The sequence below is a fragment of the Magallana gigas genome, chromosome 7 (genome assembly GCF_963853765.1).
Source record: "Magallana gigas chromosome 7, xbMagGiga1.1, whole genome shotgun sequence".
NCBI classification, from domain to species: domain Eukaryota; kingdom Metazoa; phylum Mollusca; class Bivalvia; order Ostreida; family Ostreidae; genus Magallana; species Magallana gigas.
The window spans coordinates 335,001-357,376 of NC_088859.1; the positions used below are offsets into that span (position 1 = coordinate 335,001).

At 33.4% G+C, this 22,376-nt stretch overlaps 3 protein-coding genes across 5 annotated transcripts in view; 1 reads left to right on the plus strand and 2 right to left on the minus strand.

Annotated features, from left to right (window-relative positions):
- LOC105334827 (polypyrimidine tract-binding protein 1) overlaps window positions 1-7,539 on the minus strand; it is a 36,442-nt gene extending 28,903 nt beyond the window's left edge. Inside the window, exons 1-2 of one of the 2 annotated variants that reach the window (XM_066066178.1) lie at window positions 7,279-7,539; window positions 5,725-5,749 (exon numbers count right to left, since the gene is read on the minus strand). In XM_066066178.1, the coding sequence (XP_065922250.1) occupies window positions 5,725-5,749; window positions 7,279-7,286 (33 nt within the window). In that variant the 5' untranslated portion in view covers window positions 7,287-7,539. The remainder of the gene's footprint in view (window positions 1-5,724; window positions 5,750-7,278) is intronic. The other variant, XM_066066177.1, reaches the window with a different exon arrangement.
- Window positions 7,540-13,872: 6,333 nt separating this feature from the next.
- Window positions 13,873-15,708, plus strand: LOC136270007 (uncharacterized). The gene is made up of 3 exons (XM_066066181.1): window positions 13,873-14,237; window positions 14,372-14,597; window positions 14,891-15,708. Exons 1-3 carry the CDS (start codon window positions 13,911-13,913, stop codon window positions 15,352-15,354), a joined length of 1,017 nt encoding a protein of 338 aa, XP_065922253.1. The 5' UTR covers window positions 13,873-13,910; the 3' UTR covers window positions 15,355-15,708.
- A 210-nt stretch (window positions 15,709-15,918) lies between these two features.
- LOC136270008 (holocytochrome c-type synthase-like) lies at window positions 15,919-22,359 on the minus strand. 2 transcript variants are annotated; one of them, XM_066066184.1, is made up of 6 exons: window positions 22,198-22,359; window positions 19,766-20,027; window positions 19,188-19,335; window positions 18,398-18,518; window positions 16,916-16,999; window positions 15,919-16,370 (listed from the first exon to the last, which is right to left on the minus strand). In XM_066066184.1, the coding sequence occupies exons 2-6, from the start codon at window positions 20,000-20,002 to the stop codon at window positions 16,118-16,120; spliced, it is 843 nt and encodes a 280-aa protein (XP_065922256.1). In that variant the 5' UTR covers window positions 20,003-20,027; window positions 22,198-22,359; the 3' UTR covers window positions 15,919-16,117. The 2 variants fall into 2 exon arrangements, with proteins under 2 accessions (XP_065922256.1, XP_065922255.1); XM_066066183.1 differs by having other exon boundaries at window positions 19,766-20,035; window positions 22,198-22,358.
- Between the last annotated feature and the right edge of the window lie 17 nt (window positions 22,360-22,376).

The following is a 22,376-nucleotide window of genomic DNA, read 5'->3' on the forward strand; positions in this document are numbered from 1 at the left end:
ATTTTAAAAGTTTTACCAATTCTAAGTTCTAACTTAAGTCAGAACCTGGTTTTGAAGCCTAGTTTCTGGAGCCTTTGTCAGGCATTTTAAGTCTCTGAAGCCTTTGTCAGGCATTTGCAGTCTCTGAAGCCTTTGTCAGATTTTTTCAGTCTTTGGAGCTTTTATCACGCTTTTTCTTCTTCACTGTTTTACTATAGAACTCTTTGAAGGAAGAGCAGAAACAGAACAAAGTCATAATGCATTTAAACATATGTCATTTATAGGTCATATATAAGTCTAATTCATGTAAACATATGTCATTTATAGGTCATATATAAGTCTAATTCATGTAAACATATGTCATTTATATGTCATATATAAGTCTAATTCATGTCATTTATATGTCATATACAAGTCTAATTCATGTCATTTATATGTCATATATAACTCTATTTCATGTCATTTATATGTCATATATAAGTCTAATTCATGTCATTTATATGTCATATATAAGTCTAATTCATGTTTTCTTTACATGCATAGAGAATATGTGTATAGTGTTTACATAAATATACTCAACTTTAATTATGTTTAACAACATTTTTTTCTTTGTAATTGGTATAATATCTATGATCTCTTTGTGATATGTATTTATCATACCCTTAAGGTGTTATGGGACATCTTTCGATATTAATGTGTATTAAATTAAATAAAATACTTTCACTGGTTTAGAATTTTTTAATTTAACAACATTTGACCAAAAAAATGTTTTAAAATTTTTGGGAAAGGTAAAACTTTTGAAATTCCTAGCTGGATTCGAACTCGTGACTTAGAGATCTGTAGTGAATTTTCCAACCCACTGCGCCAGGCTGTTAGATCGCAATTTTGGAGAGAAACTATTCAAAAAATTATACTTAATTTCATTGTTTATTAAATTTATATAAAGAATGTGTCACAACCTGGAGGTGTCCCATACCACCTTAAAGTCTAACATTTAACATTGACCTCAGCATTTACAATGAATGACAAATTAAAAAAAAGTTTCTAGTATTTATCTTGGGAGGGTGCACATTTTGAGTCTTATTCTACATAATATGAAGTTTGAGTTTTTGTTCATTACAACCCATGACTGAGGTAAACCAAGATGGGACAATGTTTGTAGAATACACAGAGCACAGACTGGGTTGACATCTCCTATCAGTTAGGGGGAGCCACCTGTTACACAGCAACCCAGTACAACAGATGTACTGTGGATATGCACACAGATCGAAGACAGTCATTGATCTATCACCAACAATAGGTGGTCACACAATGGCCTCCAAACCCCCCACTCTACACTCCACAGCTGGTCCTGCTGTAATTAATTAGTCTCTTTTGTCATTCAGGAGCTTGTTTTATAAACAACTACTCGTAATATTAACAAGTTTCTTGTCTTTCATCGTAGCTCTACAGGTTGAAATTTTCTTCAAGGTTTTGCATTATATTTCATCAAAAAAAAAAAAAGAACAATTTTAATCATGCCTTTTTTCCTTTATGAAATCTTCTTTGTGTGCACTGATAATTCTCTTGAACAATGAAGTCACAAATGTACAAATTATTTAAATGTAAAATGTATCTATGGTGACTATGGTCATAATACTCTCCAGTTCAATTCTTTCCCATGCAAGATAACTTCTTGACTAAGAAAACAAAATGCTGAAGGACTAATCCATCCCAGCATCTTGTTTAACTTTCCTAATCTGCAATTTAAATTTTATACAAAAAAAAAGTTATGAATTTGCAAACAGAAGGAATATGGTGTCATCCTTTGCTGCCTCCATTGCTGAAGGATTCACACTGCAATAATCAATTAGAGCTGTTTCTGGAGCAAGCGTAGCTTCATCACGTTTTATTTACCAGGAAAATGTCACATTCTGTTACACCACATCCTGTGATCCTCGATCAGAGGGCAGGAGATGGTTCATGGAGGGACACAAGCTCTCAGACCACTCACAAATTCCCTGTAATTTGAGAGTTTCTACACTGCCAGAGAGAGAGAGAGAGAGAGAGAGAGAGAGAGAGAGAGAGAGAGAGAGAGAGAGAGAGAGAGAGAGAGAGAGAGAGAATGCCAGAGAGAGAGTGCCAGAGAGAGAGAGAGAGAGTGCCAGAGAGAGAGAGAGACAGTGTCAGAGAGAGAGAGAGAGAGAGAGAGAGAGAGAGAGAGAGAGGGAGGTGTTTGGGAACAGTAGAAATCTTTATATCATAATTATTGCCCCAATCCATTGAAGGGCTTTTAATGACATTGGCCAGCAATCAAGCCATTTGATATAAGTCAGACCTCGTTAACAACTTCTCAATCCTTTTAATTAATTGGCGCAGCTCATCAAGAGTTGAATATTGCAGGGATAAATAATAGATGGGGCTCCTGGCACAGCCTCTCGATGAATCGTGATAGGGTATAAATATTTCATGGGAAATAATGGATATTGGTAAATGCTTCAGTCTCTGGCTCTCTGTTTGCTGAACCCCTGTATTACTCCCTCCTTATTCATATTGCAATTAGAGCTGGAGGAGGTATATTTACCTATGGTTTATCGGGGGACAATACACAGGTAACAAAAGCCATCGACAAATCAATCCTTGATCCGACTGATGCTGATGATTAACAATGGCAGAAAGGGTCATGCTAATCACCCAGCTGTCACTAAAATACGACCGCTTCTTGATTCCCAGCCCCCAACCTATAGTACCCGCTCATATACACTCACAAATAATGGCATTTAACTTAATCAATTAAAAATAACACAAATTCAATTTAGAAAAACTTATTAGTGTGTATGGCATTTGAACTGAATGGACCTATAGCATTCTGAGATCAGCTAGCTTGATGATTAAAGAAAAGACTTGAAGTCTACATCTATAACATCATGGAGTCAGTTAACTTGATAAATTAAAGACATATGATCTGTGACTGTAACATCAGGGGAGCTGGATAAATTAAAAGAAAAGACATGAAATCTTGTTTTAAACCATCATGGGGGCAAGTAGCAGAGCTAGATGAAATAATGAAAAAAAACATGAAATACAGATTGACTAACTTACACATCATAGGGGACAGATACCAAGAGACTATATTGTCACTTAAAATCTACAGAGAAGTCCTTAGACTATTTTGTTTTCCTTCAGACTGAAATGTCACATTTTCATTCGTTTAAACATGGCACATGACTGCCTGATATATATCTCTATGTCGGTTTGGTGAGATTTAATATTCGGCAATATGGCCGTCGCTTCGCATATTCATCTCGACATTTCATAATATTTAACAAAGAAACCATATTCCGTATGTTGTTAAGATATTTGGAGTAGTTGCCCTTTGAAATTCTTTAAAATTAGAGTAGTCGCCCTTTAAATATTGAGGTCACATTGTTTTATCTGGAGCAGAACCAACTGGGAGCATCAAGATTTGCTCAAACCTCTGCAGAGGAAAGGGAGAAATGGTTTAGAATTGAATAGCAACAAAACATTGTAAGTAACCATGTGTGAAGCGAAGATTTTTAAATTTTAAGAGTGTTAAAAGGGCTAGACTGATAATTTGAAGATTTTAAATGAGTTAAATTCGACAAGATGTAAGGCAACTTGTATGTGGATTTGGGTAGATCATCACTTTTTTTGAATAAATTTGTCAATTGATAGCCCTCGGGAAAACAAAACACTTATTCAGTTTGCCTCTCCATTGATTGAGATATTGAGATTGGTCAACCTGATATATTTCTGTATTCTGTCAGTGATTTGATATGAACATATTTTATTGTATACATACATGTATATATAAGATACATATACAAATGGTTTGGACACAAGTTCTGACAACTTACTAGGTCTTTACCATTAAATAGAAAAAATATACAAAACTTACAACTGTTATTGACAGGCACGTAGCATCAGGGGGTGCCTGCCCCCCCCCCCACTTTTTTTCACAGCAACAAATTTTTTAAAATTTACATATAAAAAAATGAATTATCATGGAGTTGGCCTTCCCCCCCCCCCCCCCCACTTTTTTGGGAGTATGTAAAAAATTGATTTGAAAATAAGGAAATGAGGAGTGAAATTGAAGTTATATACTACGCCAGCCCCCCCCCCCCCCCCCCCCCCCCACACACACACACACACACACTAGGATTTTGAAGATTTTGGAAAAGTGTAAAAAATTTTTTTTTTTTTTTTTTTGGCTTGTCAAGATTTTTTGGATGAGTGTGCCCCCCCCCCCCACTTTCAAAAACGATGCTACGTGCCTGTATTGCATGATATAGAATTATTATGTCAGTGAGAAACCTAATACATAATAATTTATAGACAACTACTGCTTCACTAGGAACATATCTTTACAATGTAACATCACTAAATAGTTTGTATTGGTAATAGGGTACGATGAAAATAGTGTGTATTAAGGGAAATAACTCCTATACATGTCAAACACTGGTCATTTTGTCAGGTAGGTGTCAAAAGAGTTTTACAATTAACTACCCATGATCCCAAAAAACTTTTCTAAGTACATGTAAGTATAAAAATTTATGCATTCAAGCAAACAAACAAAAAATCCATTTTTGCAACAGGTCTCTTATTGTCCTTACAGCATACTACCATTCACAGTACATGTACTACTTTATACTTTACTACACAAAAAACCCCTCCCAGTATTTCTTCACTGTATAACTTTATGATATTCCAAAGTTTTGAACAACTCACAACTTCCTTCCCTGATAAACACAGTTCTTAACTCTTCTATTTCTAGCAAAAATGCGTTTAAAAAAAAATGTCAACCATTGATGCCAATGTTGAGCTAGTGAAGTATGAAGCTCTTTTGTCAATATTATAGAGTGTAGAAATGATCATATCAAACAATGCACAACATTTACAACTGATTCGCCAAAACATTTAATGATATATAGTGGTGAAAGTCGTCTGCTATGGGTTATGTGTTGCAAGGAAGTTATTCTAAAAGTTTTAAATCAGGTAATAAATATATTAAGAAAACAAATATTGGACCGACAGACAGACAAACAGAATCTTAAAGTTTCCAAGTTTCACCAGAAGGCAATATATAAAAGCTGCATTAGCATGATGTGTCATCTTTAATGAGGCCCCTAACATCTCCCTCATTGATATTCCCGCCACTCTGTTTCCTGTTTCAATACATCACAGTTGTTGTACAGTGACCCTGTGTACTCCCCAGTAACAACTCTTTGCTGTGTCTAGTCTACACCCAGAACCCTGACACAATAGGCAATTATTTGATTTATTTCTCTGTCAGTGGACAGCACACTAACTATTTCTAACAGAGGTAACACCAACAAGCCACTGTTTTATCACCCTAGGGTTCTGGGAGGGATCTCTGATAACTCTCTCTCACTCAGTGGTCAAGAATCCCTGCATCCTCTGATGGCCATGTGTTGTCCAATACTGGGTCAGTGTGACCTAGTTCCTGACACTCTGCCAGAAAACTCTCACCAACCCTGTTACCATCACAGAACTAATGAGATCATGTTGTGATAAACACCCTATACTATTGATACAGGCACTCTGCATCTCCACAAAACATATACCAGTGTATATAGATATATATATTTATATATATAAATAGCAGATCATTCCTCCAAAGGAAAGGTGACTGGGTGTTAGACTCTTGGGTGAAATATGAGTACATTGGTAATCAATTCTACTGCAATAAATAAAAGGATGACAACAGGGAAGTATAACTCCTACCTTTGTTCCAGGCATTAGGTAATCTCTGAAAAAGAACAACAAATCAATGATTTCAAACACGAAGCACTGAGGAAATTGACAAAATTTCATTTTTTCATTCTTATCAACATGCTTCATTTAAACAATTATCATTATGTTTGAGTTTCTCATGATATGCAGTAGGATTTCAATATTGTACTCTCAGCAATTGTCAAGGTTGAAAGGCTCAAGGAAGAAATGTTATTACATGTGATATAAACTAGGGATTCTAAGAAAAGGGGTTTACTTATCAACTCATTTTATATATCATACAATACATGATACATGTATATGTAATGTGCACTAATGATACTGTGATCAAATCGTGCACAAAAACATAAACTTTTTATACTTCTTTAAAACTAAAGGAATGAAAGTTTTTAGAAAATAAGATAATCTCATACATCATTTTGTCTCAATTTTGTTCATAACTGCTGCAATCTTTGAACAGAGACTTTTTAGTTTGTTTGACACTCATTAAATGGAAGTGAAAATGTAAAGACATTTTTATAGATAAACTTTATTTGACCATCCTAATATGATATTACTTCCCACTGGTAAAAACGTTTAATACTGCCTGACTGAATAAATATCCAAGCATAACAGCTTCAAAAAAATTGCAATTAACACTGAAAGTGAAAAAATCTTTCAAGGTATAAGACGTATTTTATAAAATATATCTTTACCATTATTGCTCAACATTTTAGATTAGATTAGACCAATGTTAATAATAAATTCTTTTATCATCATGGTCTGGAGATATAATGTGCACTTATATTATAACTTATATGTATGTGTATGAAATATTAAAAGATTTACACAAACCAATCAATTTGTAATTGAGAACAGCAAATACTTCAGACAAATTGAGATAGGTAAGGCAAGGATAGAACATTTCTGTCGGAAAATGGTCTGAATATAGTAGCTTCTCTGGAGCGTCACTAGATTTTCCAGTATCATAATAAATTTATGAACAAAGCAGTCGAAGCATTGACTGATCTAGGGAGAATTTAATATTTAATTCATCCGTTTTAATGAAACCTTTAAACTCCAACAGTGGCATAAAACTATGTCTCCAAAAACATTAAATCTATCAAGTATGTATATATTATATCTAATTGATATGAAATCAATAAACTCCTACTGTGGCATAAAACTACCGTGATTTCAAGAACATTAAACCTTATCAAGTATATATATACATTTTGCCACTTGAGCGTGAGGTTGCGATATTCTGATATATAAACAAATGTAATGAAGACCATCGTTACAATATTACACAACTAATAACCGAGAGTGACACACGCTACAGACTAATAATTTCCTCCATCTACGACTTCCTGACTGATAAACAACAGGATGAAATGGATTACGCGACTCGAACATTGAACACAAAACGGAAGTAAAAGCTTTCTATTTCGCCATGTGTATTTGTTTACCTCTGTTGAAGCGATTACATGACATCAAGTGATAAATGAAGATAAGAAAATGAAAACGTAAGGAAGGGTGATGTGTTCATTCTTGATTAAAGCTTACCCGTCCATAACAAATCAAGAACTCACGTTGACAAAGTTCCACTCACGTTTCTTTCTTTCATTCAATCTTCAAAATGGCGGCAATTTCACTCAGAAGTGAAAGTAAAAGTCAATTAATATCTTTTTCATTCTCTGTCGGTAAATTATATCCTATTTGTTTAAAGTTTACTAGAATGAACTTAATTACAAAACTGTACAGTCAAAAATAGACGAAAAGGGTCAAATTGAAATGAGTGCACCTTCGCCGATAAGGAAACGAAGTATATCGATCCTTGTTGATTCGTGTAGGCCTACAACCTTACATATTTTTTTCTGATCTCTTATTTATTTATTGCAGTAAAGAACCTGGCAATGTCTTAGCATGTGCATGCAGCTTTTGGCCATAAAAATTATAATAGGCTACACGAACAAACAGGAATGTGTTCAGTGTTAAGAAGAACGCAATAAACGCGAATAAATATTAAATTAGAAGAAAAAATGCATTCGTATGAATGTAATGACGCACTATACGCTGCACAAACCTAGAAAAAAAACATTATAATAACCCAATATATGAGCCACGTATATGGCACAATGATTTCTTATCTAACTATAGTTTTATTTATTAAATATAATTATGTTATATAGCTTTAAAAAACTACCAAACTCTTTTCAGTGGGGAGGATCATGCGTAGATCTAGAAGGTGAGGGCATCCAGCCCCCCCCCCCTCCCCCCACCCACGTGAAAATTTTAAATTTATTTATTGCACATAGAAAAATTATCGAAAATGAGCCTCAGACCCCCCCCCCCTTCCCCACCCGGCAAACAAAATTTTTCCTCGGACCCCCTTAGATTTTTTTCTGGATCGGCAAATGACTGAGGTAATCACAAAATAGAAACAAAAATAAAACAGTGGAAACATTCAAAGTCTTCTTCTGAAGAACCACTGCACCAGAAACGCCAATATTTACTGCAAAGATTTAATAAATGAAAATTCTAAATTGTTCACATAGTCATAGGCTATAAATATATTATATTGTTTATTGGTCAACAGTTGTACAGCTCATAGACATTATACAATAATTATACACAGGTTACAATAGATATACTGGTCACTTGAAAAAGGCAAGTTTATACATGAAGTTTTCTGATTACAAAAGCATTCTTAATATATTTACCTAAATTGCACAAATCTTTTACATTTTGTGTTGGCAATAATAGAATTAATTTAAAGACAGAGGGTTTAATATAATAAAACTTCTTAAGGAATTTTTCTCTTAAGTTACAGTAATAGGGACATTCATCTTCTATATCTAAAGTACATAGAGGAAATAACGTCTTTGTAATGGAACATTGTTGTATCTGCCAGTTTCGATGGTAAGACAATGAGATGATAATCTTAATTTACATATACATTTCTTATATTGTAGAGAAATTCTTTTTGTTAGATATGACTGCAAGGTACAATGATCAACTAAATATTTATAGATTGTACATTTGGAAGACGCATTTATGACAGCTAGTAGAGACTGTTTAAAATTATCAAAAATACGTTGCTTGGCGATTGTTAAAATAATTTCTGGCTTTTCAAAGAATTGGTTTTCCCATAAGTTCATTAACCCAATACTTGTTAACATATCTTGATCTCTGCAGCCAAGTTTTTACATTTGTTTTTACCTAAAGTTTCATTATACATATTAACATAACATGAATTCAAAATGCAGTTTTTTTATGATAAAAGTTTCATCCAGAATCTTAAAATACGTATTTTTTGATACATTGCAGAGGCATTCTGCCCAATTCACAATAAATAACTGCATTAGATATGCCCCTTTTAACATTAAGTATGTTTTTACAATAATTAAGGTGAATTTTTTCAATATCTGGGGCAGAATAAAAGCCCCAGACTTCACAACCATAGTAAGCAATGCTTCCTACATAAGTGTCAAAAAGGGACAAAAGCGTAGTAAAATTAGGACTCATATTACAACATTTCCTTGTCAGTGCAAAAAGCGCCTCCATACATTGTAATGACAATTGTTTTTGCGTAACATGCAATTTGCAATTGTAATTCAACAAAAGTCCGAGATAACAAAAACTGTTCACTACTTCAATTTGTTCACACTTCTTCCGTTCGTAAAAATTCCCCCATTTCTGAAAACCATTATTTTTGTTTTGTTTACATTAACCGTTAACGACCATTTCTCTGTATAATTTTCTAAAGTATTCAACATTGACTGTAAGTCAGCAGCAGACTGAGAAAAAAAAAATAACCATGTCGTCTGCGTACATCAGTAAAAATAAGGATAGCTCTTATAATTCAATTGGAGTATTTCCATTGCTTAACAATTCCATTTCGCAATCATTGACATAGAGGGAATAAAGGAGAGGGGAAATTCTTTCCCCTTGTAAAACACCAAGATTATTCACAAAAAATATGATAACTTACCATCTAATAAAACACAAGACTTAATATTATTATAAAGTGAACGTAAAATCTTCAGAGGTTTACCTCTGATTCCATACATTGACATTTTATTCCACATTTTAACCCTATCCACTGTTTCAAAGGCATGCTTGAAATCTACGAAGCCGCAATTCAATCTACATTTTTTCGAGAGATATTTGTTCACGATTGTTTGTAATGCAAAAATGGCACCAACAGTACTATGAAATGTCTAAACCCGAACTGTGCGTCTGTGATAACATCATTTCTCTCGGCCCATGACATAAATCTCTTATTAAAAATTGAAGTAAAAAGTTTTGTCATACAACTAATTAAACTAATTCCTCTATAATTGGCAGGATCAGTTGTCCCACCCTTTTTATATATTGGTACAATAAGAGACTCACATAGTATAAGTGGAAAATGACCTGTTGTAAACATAGCATTAAAAATTGTGCGTACAAAAGGTACCAAAATATCCTTGAATGCAATGAAATATTCATTGATTATACCATCCAGTCCATGACTTTTACTTGGTTTTAAAGTCTTTAAAGCATCTTCAATTTCATTTAAAGATATGTCACTTCAAAAATTACCTCTTTTTCAACTTCGACCATGTCATTTCCCACGGCTGTATGATTAATACAAGCAAGGGATTTGAAATGACTGTGTAAATCCACAAGTGAAACATTTACTTTGTTAACTTTTCTCCTACTAAATTTCGAAAAAAAATACTTTAGGATTAGATTTCCTTATTGTTTCTAATAAATTACCTTCTTCTCTTGATTTTTCGTTCAAATATTTTATATAGGCCTATTGAAAGACTGCTCTTTTTGGTGGTTTTTGAGCGGTTTTTATTCTCATGCAATTTAAAGAAAATATTTGTTTCATCTCAACGAATCAGAAACTCGATTAGCGGATATACATGTTTAAGCGGATATTGTTTGATCAAAGAATATTCATTAGTAGGTTCTAATTACATATTGTGTAATTGTAATCTTTTTGTACCATTGTATGATGGTACGTGTTGAGATCGAAACAAATGTGTATAAAAACCTGTCCCTCCCCGAGCTCATGCTTGTTTTGATAGAGTTGCATTTTGGGATTTTATTTTAGATCTGAAGTACAGGGGATATTTAATAATTTGCATGTAACTGTTTTGTTACTATCATTTTATAGTCACCAGTAGTCCAGATTCCTATATCGGTGGCCATATCGTGATTCGCGTTAGTTCTATACATGCGTGGATCGATCGGTCGCGATGTAGAGGTCGGAACCTTAAAATATACCTTTGACCCCCTCCCCACCCCCGAAAAAAAATCTTTTTTAAGCATGTATTAAATGTCATTGTCGACTACTAATATTATTTTCAGAAGTTAATAAACTATACTTACTGACATAAAAACTGAAGTTCATTATGTTACTGAGGAATTCGAATATTATATGTTGAAACCGTGAAAAATAGTTTAACTTGTACATACAAATGCAATCCTAATTAAAAGCCATCGATAAAGAACCGAAATAAATGCAATTTGCTGTTGTCTCTGATGTCTTTGAAATGAATTCATTAGCTAACCTTAACTGTTAATAATCCTTAAAATATGAGGTATCAATTCTTTTGTTTCTCCAGGGGATGGGATGGGCGAGTGATAATTATAATCTGAATTTGAATTTTTCAGCTCCCCCCCCCCCCCCCGTCCCACTCGGGAACGGGACGTTTCGCCCCTATTGACGTTTCGCGCTGAGACGTTTCGCTCCTAAAGACCTTTCGCACTGAGACGTTTCGCACCTATATTATTTATTATATATATTGCGATGTTTTCAGGCAAATATATATATATATATGCATGTAATTAAAATTGACTTTATTGAAAACATATCTACAAATGATCATGTTAATGTGGTACATTCACTGATAATTTTAATAATGTAAAAAGCGAATATCCACGTTCAAATATAATTATGTTTGTTTAGCAATCATTATTAAGTGTCTGAATCGGTTTTCTAATTAAGATATCATAACTAATTTGGAGGCTCTCCATGTCAAGCTAAAGAGGAGAAATTAATTATGAGACGGGTGTTAATTATGAGAACTAGCGGCTACATATGCGAAGATCCCTTCTCCATTTTCATCATCATCAATTCAGTGTTGAAGTTGAAAGATTCATCTGAGAATATCTGGTAAGTAATATAAGTTTGTTATAAGTTATTGTTAAAGCAATATGAGCTGTATTTTTTTTATAATTTAATTTTGCTGCAAAAACCTGCTAGTTTGATAAGTCTGTGTTTAACTTAAACTTTTATGATAAATAAGATTTGAATAAATCATTAATTTTTGTCAGTAGAATGATTTCTCTTCTAAGGAATATACAGCATATAAATTTTTGTGCAGGGCGACAATAATTCAATTTTGCTCGGCATTTCCACAAAAGTATGGCTAACAGAAATTTAAAAACGAAGATATTTTTGTCATTTTATTAGAAAATAACATTTTCGGGGGAAAAATTTTCACCGTGAAAATTGCAGCTCATATTGCTTTAAATTAATATTGTGATAAATTCAATGCATTTATTGATATTTTTTTTTATCATTTCCCATGTACATTAGCTAATATTTGTGTGTAATGTTTGTTTGCAATGTACACGTAAATCAATCATGATTCAAGATATTATAACTTATTATAACTTGTAATTTCCCCTTCAAGTTTTTTACTTTGAAATAATCTAAATGAAAATGTTTTAAAGTCTCCTTTATTTCCAATCTTTAAAACAAAGCTTAAAATATTGGGAGTAACAATTCTTGTAAATATTTCAGTGTTAGTGAATGAATATTTTTATTAAAAAATTATTGTTATTTGTATTCGAAAAAGATAGTAAATGTATAACTTATAGACACTTGGTTTTCGGGAGTAGTATTTTTTAATATACTTTTCTCTTAAACTACGAGGTGATGGACAAATTATTAAAAAATGGAATTCATCTTCAATCTCATTTAAGTGACTCTCTCTTCCTTTATATCACCTGATCCCCCTGCTGCTGAGGGAAGCAGAGTTGGTGAAGACAACGATCGCCGCATGTGACCTGGAGAGGACATGGAGGACATCATCACCGCGTCCCATTTCCTGAAGGTCTGCGGATCTATCTACGCTGTTGTGTTTGACGTTTGAGGTGCGATGTGATGTACTGTGATTCTGTGAAACATTGTGTTTGTGTTGAGCTAACTTACTTATTCATGTTTGTATACGATATTGTTTATGTATGTGTTATGTATTCATGTTTGCAGTTGAAAACAATGAAAATAAAAAAGAATATTTATTTTGCCTAGTTTTGTTATTTTATCCAGGTGTTATCTCTAAATCATTGTGAAGGAAATATTATTTCATTTATACAAAATATTATAATTTGAGTAAATATAATGAGTAAATATTAATATGAAATATATCGTAGTTCATCATATAAAAATTTATAACTATTTATATAATCTGATGTTAATATATATATATATATATATAAATAAATATATATATATAAATAAATATATATATATAAATAAATATATATATATATATATATATATATATATATATATATATATATATATATATATATATATATATATATATATATATATATATATTTATAATCATATATTAGAATAATTTGATAAGCCAAAGGTGTTAAAACTTATTTGGAGGCTCTCAATGGTAGGTTAATATCAATTTACTGTTACCACATAATTAAAAGCCGCAAAACATCTAAATCAAGCAATCATAATTATGTGTCTCATCAAATTTCTGATTACCCTAAGGTGTTATAACTCATTATTTGGAGGCTGTCCATGCTGATATCAATTTACTGTTACCACATAATTAATAGGCGCGAAACATCTCGGGGCGAAACGTCTCAGCGCGAAAGGTCTTTAGGGGCGAACCGTCCCGCACTCTCCCACTCCACCCAAAATGTTTGATCCGCGCATGACCTGACTAGAATGTTTCTATAATATCATGATATTGGAATAAGGGGTAATTATAATGGGGTACCGGTAATCATAAAAAAGTAAACACGTTTTACAGTATCTGTGGAATAAAAAATTAGATCTTGCTCAATGACATTGTAGAGAATCGAACATTAATCGAACAGGTTACTTTTAAAGTTTGTTTTGAAATTTTACATCCGGTCTCGTGTAACCAACCACGCTGAGGCACGTCATGTTACGACACTTTTTGAAAATGTCAGTGTCTGTAGCTGTGATTCTTGCTCTCCTCTGTCACCAGCTTCCCTTTTCTGCCTGTCAAGACAGCGGAGATGATGAGCAGACGTATGCATTTGAGCCGGAAGAGAGATTCTTGGATATTTTCCCGTTAACAGGGGAAAACTTCACAGAAAGCGTGTTAAAATCAAGTGATGCGTGGATTGTCATCTTTCATAGCGGGCAGATGAAGAAGAGCTGGAAATCAATGGCCGTCAATCTAAGGGGCGTTGTGTGGGTGGGGATGGTGGACACGCGATCCGAGGCGGATCTGTTGGAAAACATGGTTTGATTTTCTTTAGTGTTCATATATATACATGATAAAACCTAACTGACTCAGTAACTGAAAGTATGAGACATTCTTATTATAAATGACATTTTCCTGGAAATTCAAGTCTCAATATTTCTAATTTTACTCAGAAATACAAGGTTAATCATGATCCTGAGGCAAGAGTGTATCCACATGGACCCCTATCATTGAAGAAAAAGTCCTGGGTAAATGCAAAAAATCCCAATGAGGCTCGCTTACTGGCTGTGGATTCTATCTCAGACAGTTCCCTCAAGATCAAAGGGAAGAACCTGCAGGAATTCCTGGTGGACTGCTTCATGTCTAAGCCGTCCCGCTTTCCTCTGATCCTTCTGACAGGTATTTGCAACCTTTAATCATGTCCCATCAAATTCACTTACTGATGCATTCTGTACTTACAAGCTTTTTAAAATTTAATAAGCTTATATATCTGTGAAAAATATTAACACTAAAAGGTTTATAGCAAAAAAGCATTTTAATGTATCAAAGTCAATTGATAAAACCAATTTTCTCTGTCCATTTCTCCAGTATCTTACTAATCATTGTTAACTTCAGTAAAACAAATACAAACAATTTCATCCAATGCTTACTACCTAAACAAGCTGTAGAAATTGCAAATGTAAATATTCCAGATGAGACAGACACTCCAGTGTTATATAAGGCCATCTCTCACAGATTCAAGCGGTACTTCAATGCTGCTCGGATAGTGAGACCCACCCTGGATGACTACAAATTCCTGGGGATGGAGGACAGCTTCTTTGATACACCCCTCTTGTTTGTACTTCTACCTGAGGTCAAGGAGAAAAAAACTAAGGAGACACAAGACATGGGCTTCAGTGCCGTTGTGTTTGAAACCAAGAAGATGGGAGACCTAAACTACCCTAACATCCTGCGATACTTGTTCGGTGTCAATAATTCGTACAGACACACTCTTCCAGGGGATAACCAATCCAACCTACAGGAAGTGGCCGAGATGTTGGACATTGTCAATATCGAGAGTAAAAGATTTGAGGTTGAAAAGCCAAAATCAAGACCTGGAACAGATGATAACAATATTAAGTTCACCATGTCAAAGACTGTCCGTGACGAGTTATAGGGAATTCTCTATACCTCAAGCAGGTCATTGTTTACAGCTTCACATTACCAGGTTGTTCTGTCATTTTATTCTATCCATCTTCCTCATAATGTGTGTATAATATACTTTTACTGTGTATACGATGCTTGCCCATAATTCATGTCACTAAAACTGGTACTTACAACCTTCTTCCATCTACTGCACTTTAAACAATTTACAATACTTTTCTACGCATCTTGTGTCTTTTATATAGTTTTTACCAGTATTGATTTACTTGCTACTGATTAAACATGTGAGTGTAATCAGAATGAAGTCTTTCCAAAATGAAGAACTTTGTATATGTAAACATCATGTACATATATTTTTATAAATCATTGTTGCTTTGTATTGATTTTATATGCATTTAAATACATGACACATACATATTTTTTTAAATTTTTGTAATAAAGATTGCAACAGAATGATGTGTTATCTTCATGTATCACAACACAAATTGTTAACTTAAATCTGTATTCAATCTTCAAGCCTTGTACAAGGAAATCACAAAAAATTTAACTTGTATACTATACACATGCATGAAAAACAAATGAAATGAGAACTTTATACAGTATTTAAAACATGAAACAATTCTTGCATCTAGCATTCAGCATCCTCCATACCCTACGCATGCACTCAACAAAGTCAGTCAGTGTATATAAACTATGTTTATATCGCATTAGCTGTACACGGGGAACCTCTTGAATCAGACCACTCTATGAGCTGTAACAATTCTCTCTCATTCATGTCACGTTTTTGAGTCCTCGCTAGGTCCGGATGTCATTTTGTTGTCCATGAGCTCCATTTTCCACCTCATCATTGCCACTTTGGAGCGATCCATCACAGCAGAGAATGAGTCGAAGGCTGGTCTGACGTCCAGTGCCGTGAACTCGTAAGTTCTCTTATCCACTTCTCCTATGTCGTAATAATCAATGATGTAGCGCACTTCTTTCCCACAACGGTCAACAACCCAGTCATGGCGATCAAATGGCAAGGAGTATCTGTCAAGTTATAAAACAAGAAAATGAGAAGAATACATTACAGTCAAACCTAGGTATTTTGAACATCCATATCTCAAATACCATGCATGTGATGAAGCAAGTTGCAATTCCCTTTCAAAGTTTCTTTATACTTTTTCACCCTTGAATATCTCAGAATTTTTAATAGATACAGTTTGACGTTATATGCCTTTATAATATAAGTTCATTACCGGTATTAGTTTCTCATTCTTTTGACACTAATATTTACCAAAAATGCTTTGAGCAGTCACTACCTCTTGACGGTCAACAATAAATTTACAATCAGATCCACCAAAAACTTTCAGATATGATATGTATACCAATAACTATTATTTAGAAAAGAAAAAATCCATAAATTTTAAATTCGGGTACTTTCCTATACTTACTGTATATATAGAGGTCTTCTTCTAAAGGAGATCAAAACAGTCTAAAAATGTCCACGACCATCGAGCCCTCTTAAAAACGTTTACAGTCAAATCCTAATCCTTAAAGACGAAACTTTGCAACTACCTGATAAAATCACTTACCCCAACCAGTTCCTGATCTTGGCCCGTGGGGAGAATTCCTTGGCCTTTCCACCGAATCTCTTCAGTCGTGGCTCACTACACTCTCTACAATAAAACAGCAACCATGCTTATCAAAGCTTTTTCTATTATTTTTATATTCAAAACATTCATTTCTACTTTGAGTCATTATGCATTTTGATACAAGCATACATAATGTAAAACAGTGTATGAGGCAAACAAAATAGTAAGTTAACTTGGCTTCAAAATCTCCACATGATGTCAATATTCTTTTGATGCTTCACATACAGTTGTTTCATCCTGATCCCAAGCTGAGTTCTCTACATGAGCATTGCTGATTGGCATTTATACATGTAAATGTTTTCAGCACAGAATGCAACTTCAATATCTGATACATATGTTGTGTAATTTGTACATTGGACATAATTGGCATTTAAATATTTTCCATGATGGCACTAACCAGTTAACCAGTTACTTGGTTGGGGTGATAGTAATCAATAACCATTTTCAAAATCAGAAATCGTTTAGTCGAATATATTTAATTTAAAGAGTACAAATTTAATTTTGTACCTTTTAAGTCATCGTAAACAGGTGAGGCCCCCTTTGCTTTTTACCTGTCTGTTATCTATTTACCTGTCTGTTATCTATTTACCTGTCTGTTGTCTATTTACCTGTTTGTTACTTTATTTACCTGTTTGTAACTCTATTTACCTATTTGTTGTCTACTTACCTGTTTTCTAATCTATTTACCTGTCTGTTATCTATTTACCTGTCTGTTGTCTATTTACCTGTCTGTTATCTATTTACCTGTCTGTTATCTATTTACCTGTCTGTTATCTATTTACCTGTCTGTTATCTATTTACCTGTCTGTTGTCTATTTACCTGTCTGTTGTCTATTTACCTGTCTGTTATCTATTTACCTGTCTGTTATCTATTTACCTGTCTGTTGTCTATTTACCTGTTTGTTACTTTATTTACCTGTTTGTAACTCTATTTACCTATTTGTTGTCTACTTACCTGTTTTCTAATCTATTTACCTGTCTGTTATCTATTTACCTGTCTGTTGTCTATTTACCTGTCTGTTATCTATTTACCTGTCTGTTATCTATTTACCTGTCTGTTATCTATTTACCTGTCTGTTATCTATTTACCTGTCTGTTGTCTATTTACCTGTCTGTTGTCTATTTACCTGTCTGTTGTCTATTTACCTGTCTGTTATCTATTTACCTGTCTGTTATCTATTTACCTGTCTGTTGTCTATTTACCTGTTTGTTACTTTATTTACCTGTTTGTAACTCTATTTACCTATTTGTTGTCTACTTACCTGTTTTCTAATCTATTTACCTGTCTGTTGTCTATTTACATGTTTGCATTCTATTCATCAGACTGAGTCTGTTTTCTATTTACCTGAGGATTGTCTTTTTACCTGTTTTCTAATCTATTTACCTGTCTGATGTCTATTTACCTGTTTGCACTCTATTTACCTGGCATGCAGTGCCTCCCACTTGAGGACCTCCTTCCAGGCCTGTTCATTGTTTGCGTTGTGGATGCTAATGATGTTGTCCATGTCTTGTTTGTTGATGTCTCCTTCCTTCCAGCGCCACCCTGTCCAAATTAACAAGAAGAATTGTCAGGTTCCTCATTGTCTGAAGGCCAACATTATAGGATCCATATATATTACCATAGTGTCATGTGCTAGATATATCTCTGTAAATGAGATATATCTGAGCCAATATGGTTTTGAGCTTTCAATGCCTTATACATTTCTGTCAGTATTAGCATATAACTAAGGTATGGGATATGATAATGTCAAGATCTCCGTCAATTTTAAACAAGGTAACAAATATCTTACATTGTTTGGCTCATTCAAATCTAAATTTGTAAGGTTGAAAATTTATAGGATAAAAATCATGTACAGTGTTGAAATTTAACAAACTTTTGGCAAATTAGATACCAGTAAATATTTTGGAAATATAATCTCACAGTACACTACTGAAATTTTTTTGATACCTGCAGTGTGCAGGAACTTAAAAAGGATGTGATATGGCTCAAGTATTGAATAAGTTACCCCTGACACTGTACGTTCTATTTTATTCTTCTGATAATGATACATTTACACTGAACAAAGGTAGAAAATGATAGCTGTAGTGTGCAAGAACTTTAAAGGATGAGATATTTCTAAAATATTAAATAAGTTACTTCATTATTCCATCTGATGTTTATGATAATGATACATATACACTGGAAAATGCTGTCATTTATATTTATGCAAACCTTTTCTCAGCATGGCATTCCAGAACATTTGGGGGGATGGGTACACCCAGTTTTCATCACTGTCCGCTTTGGGGATGTTGGACACAACCCGGTCTGTGGAGAGAGGGAAAGGCTGGTCCGGCGAGGGTCTCTGGTTGGGCGGGGGCATCTGTAATGTAGTGTTATGAATCGGTTAATATATAAAAAAAAATCAAATTATGATGCAACTAGGATTGTTATGAAATAACTTTCAATATTTTTTCAGTGAGGAGGTGAATTACTCATCATTGCATCATTACATGAGAGACTGTTTTAGAATTACATGTACCGGTATTTTCAATGGTTTGTTTTAAAAATTATGAAATTTGAAGCAGATAAATCTTATTATTTAAAATTGTGAAAAAAATTGCATCATGCCTTCCCACGTTAAAAGCCCTGATATGCTATGAATAAATAAAAATACATGTAATACATGTAGTAAAACTCAAAATTATTACACAATTACATGTAGTATTTAAACTTAGAACCTTAATACATCTGTGAGAAAATATAACACTAAAAATCTAATAAAGAGAAAAACAGGAACAACTATACCGTACCATATTCCTGGGGTCTATTTCTTCCTCTTTTGCACCACCCTCATGCATTGGGCAGCCGCTGGGTGGTGATGGTGTGGTCTTCTGATGCATGGGGCATTCACTGGGGAAGCTCTGTGGAGCGGCTTCTGATTTATGCATTGGACATTCACTGGGATAATTCTGAGCACTGCTCTGTGTCTGCAAAGTGTTGGCAGATGTTGCACTCTGAGTTTTCTCTGCTGACTGCGAGCCACCCATGATGAATGGATTGTCTGTAAGGATTCTACAAAACTAATCAATTATTTTGTGAACTATTTAATGAAAAACGAAAGCCCTGACAAAGACAAAAGATATCTGTTGAACAATAGGATATAACTTCAATAAAATATTTTTTAAAAAAACTCCCATTACCATAATAGGTTTTCTTTTGTTTATTTTTATGTAGCTTTATTCTTTTATACTTTGGTGCAATTTTTTGACCTTCAATCTGCTTAAGTTCAATGCAGATTTCAATTAAAAGTCGAGTCCCTCCAGGCACATTGTGACATATGTAATTATATTTTTATTCCAGTGAATGGTAATAAAGTAACAGGACAATACTCAATACATGACTTTACATGTACCAATTGTTTTATTGATATCAAAATTTCACATTCAAAATTATATAAATTAATAGAGGGCAAAACCTCTCGCTAGCTCTTCCTATAGATAATAAAGTTTTCCCACGTTTCGTAGAATAGCAGGAAAACGTTGTATGATAATAATGTGTTTGAATAGATTTGCGTAGGAATACAGGGCGGGTCCATTATAAGGAAGGCAAGTATAAAAGAGTCAGTGTTAATAGTAAAGGTCATTCTAGCCAGTTTCACTCAGCGCACGAAGCTTAGATTATTTTTTAAAGTTTTTTTGATGTCTCTATTATAGTCATTGAATTATATATCATTCTGTAATTAATAATAATATTTATAATAAAGTATGAATAAGTCCGATATTTTCCCCTAGACGTTATTTACACGTTCGGACACAGGTTTCCATAGTTTTTTCAAATATTCTATGGTTTTCCCTGGGCGGTTTTTGACGTCATTCATGGGAAATTATATTTATATGTTACATTTTATGTACGCATGATTTCGATGATGTATTATCATTTATGGCCAGCTGCCCGCAAAGCTCGTTTGGCTCAAATCTAAGTTGTGTTGTTGTAAATGTGTTGGAAATATTCTTATCAGTGTATATTATACCATGAAATCTATGTTATGTGAAAATAATTACTACCATATTTTAGAGATTACAAACTGTATTCTATATATACTTGAAAAATGTGGTTCAACATGTTCAAGATGGTGGTTTATTCTATTTGCCATTTTGAGTCTTGAGCCGAATTCTTGTCCTTTGAGAAGTTTTCTGATTTCGTAAAAAGCAAAGCATTTTGAATTCAAAAACTTTGTGATAATTATGTTTAAAAGATATAAAATATGTCTTCTTTCACACTTGTAGTATTTTTAAGAGTAAAATGAGGTCATTACGTTGACTGAGCGTGCAACCTTTGGCATAATCATTCTCATATGAAAAATTTAATAACATGCATATATTACACAAACATCATTTCATTTTGATATTTTTATGATTTTTTCAATTTTGAATACATATATATATACTGAATTCTATAATTATTCAATTGATCTTAAAATATATTAGTGTGCATTCATTCATGACAACTTAATTTGTAGAAAGGTCCAGAGTTGCCTTTCGGGCAGTGATTATAATTTCATTGGTGTTTTAGTTTGTTTCTTGTTTGTCTATTGGTTGGTGGATTTCCCTCCAAAAGTTCTTTGGGTTTTAGTTCAATCTTTGTCAATAGTGTGAAGAGAAATGACCTTAATAAAAGTTCACAGACATTTTTGACAGTTATATTACATCTCTTCTTGAATGCACATATTGAGTCATCGTATAGAACTTGGCTAATTCAACTTGTACATAGAATGGGTCAAATCTATTTCTACCTTATAACTGGTGTCAATTAAGGCCTGTTTAACGAACCCCAACAGGAGTCTTGATTTCTTAAGTTATTTATATACATTTACGGATAAACCTGTTACATACGCCATCTCACTGAGCACGTTTCTGATTAATCTACAATCAACAATATTTATTAAATCTTTGATAAATATGTAGGTAAGCTGGTCTTGTAAAATGTATATAAATGCTACATGTTTTATTGTACATGTAACTTTCTTAAACAATTTTAAAAGGCATGTAATTACGGTTTAAATATAGAGATAAGTACACATAGCAGAGATGTTACATATCGAACACCAGAAAAAAAAATTTAAACATTAGAAGACTAGAACAAAAATTATGTAATAATTATGAAATGGTATCAAATTCTATTTCTAACCTCTTTAGCGCACTAAGGATAAAATAGCTAATTAATCACCAAAAAATAAACATACCTAATATTTTCACTGATATTATTTCATCTAAAAGAGTTCTTCAACAGTTGTATAACAAAAGTACAACTTTTAAAGTGATATTTATGAGGTCTTCCAATAAAAACTCCTAAATAACACGGCAATGTCAACCAAAACGTCTGTTGTGAAACATGCTTTTTCTGGAACCACGATCCCGACTC

Excerpts from the sequence above, each read along its gene's own strand:
- LOC136270007 (XM_066066181.1), top strand. The coding sequence starts at position 13,911 with ATGTTACGACACTTTTTGAAAATGTCAGTGTCTGTAGCTGTGATTCTT. Across the intron at positions 14,238-14,371 it reads CGGATCTGTTGGAAAACATG|AAATACAAGGTTAATCATGA; the intron begins GTTTGATTTTCT and ends AATTTTACTCAG. Across the intron at positions 14,598-14,890 it reads TCCTCTGATCCTTCTGACAG|ATGAGACAGACACTCCAGTG; the intron begins GTATTTGCAACC and ends TAAATATTCCAG.
- LOC136270008 (XM_066066184.1), bottom strand. The coding sequence starts at position 20,002 with ATGGGTGGCTCGCAGTCAGCAGAGAAAACTCAGAGTGCAACATCTGCC. Across the intron at positions 19,336-19,765 it reads AAATAGACCCCAGGAATATG|ATGCCCCCGCCCAACCAGAG; the intron begins GTACGGTATAGT and ends ACTACATTACAG. Across the intron at positions 17,000-18,397 it reads TGGGAGGCACTGCATGCCAG|AGAGTGTAGTGAGCCACGAC; the intron begins GTAAATAGAGTG and ends GTTTTATTGTAG.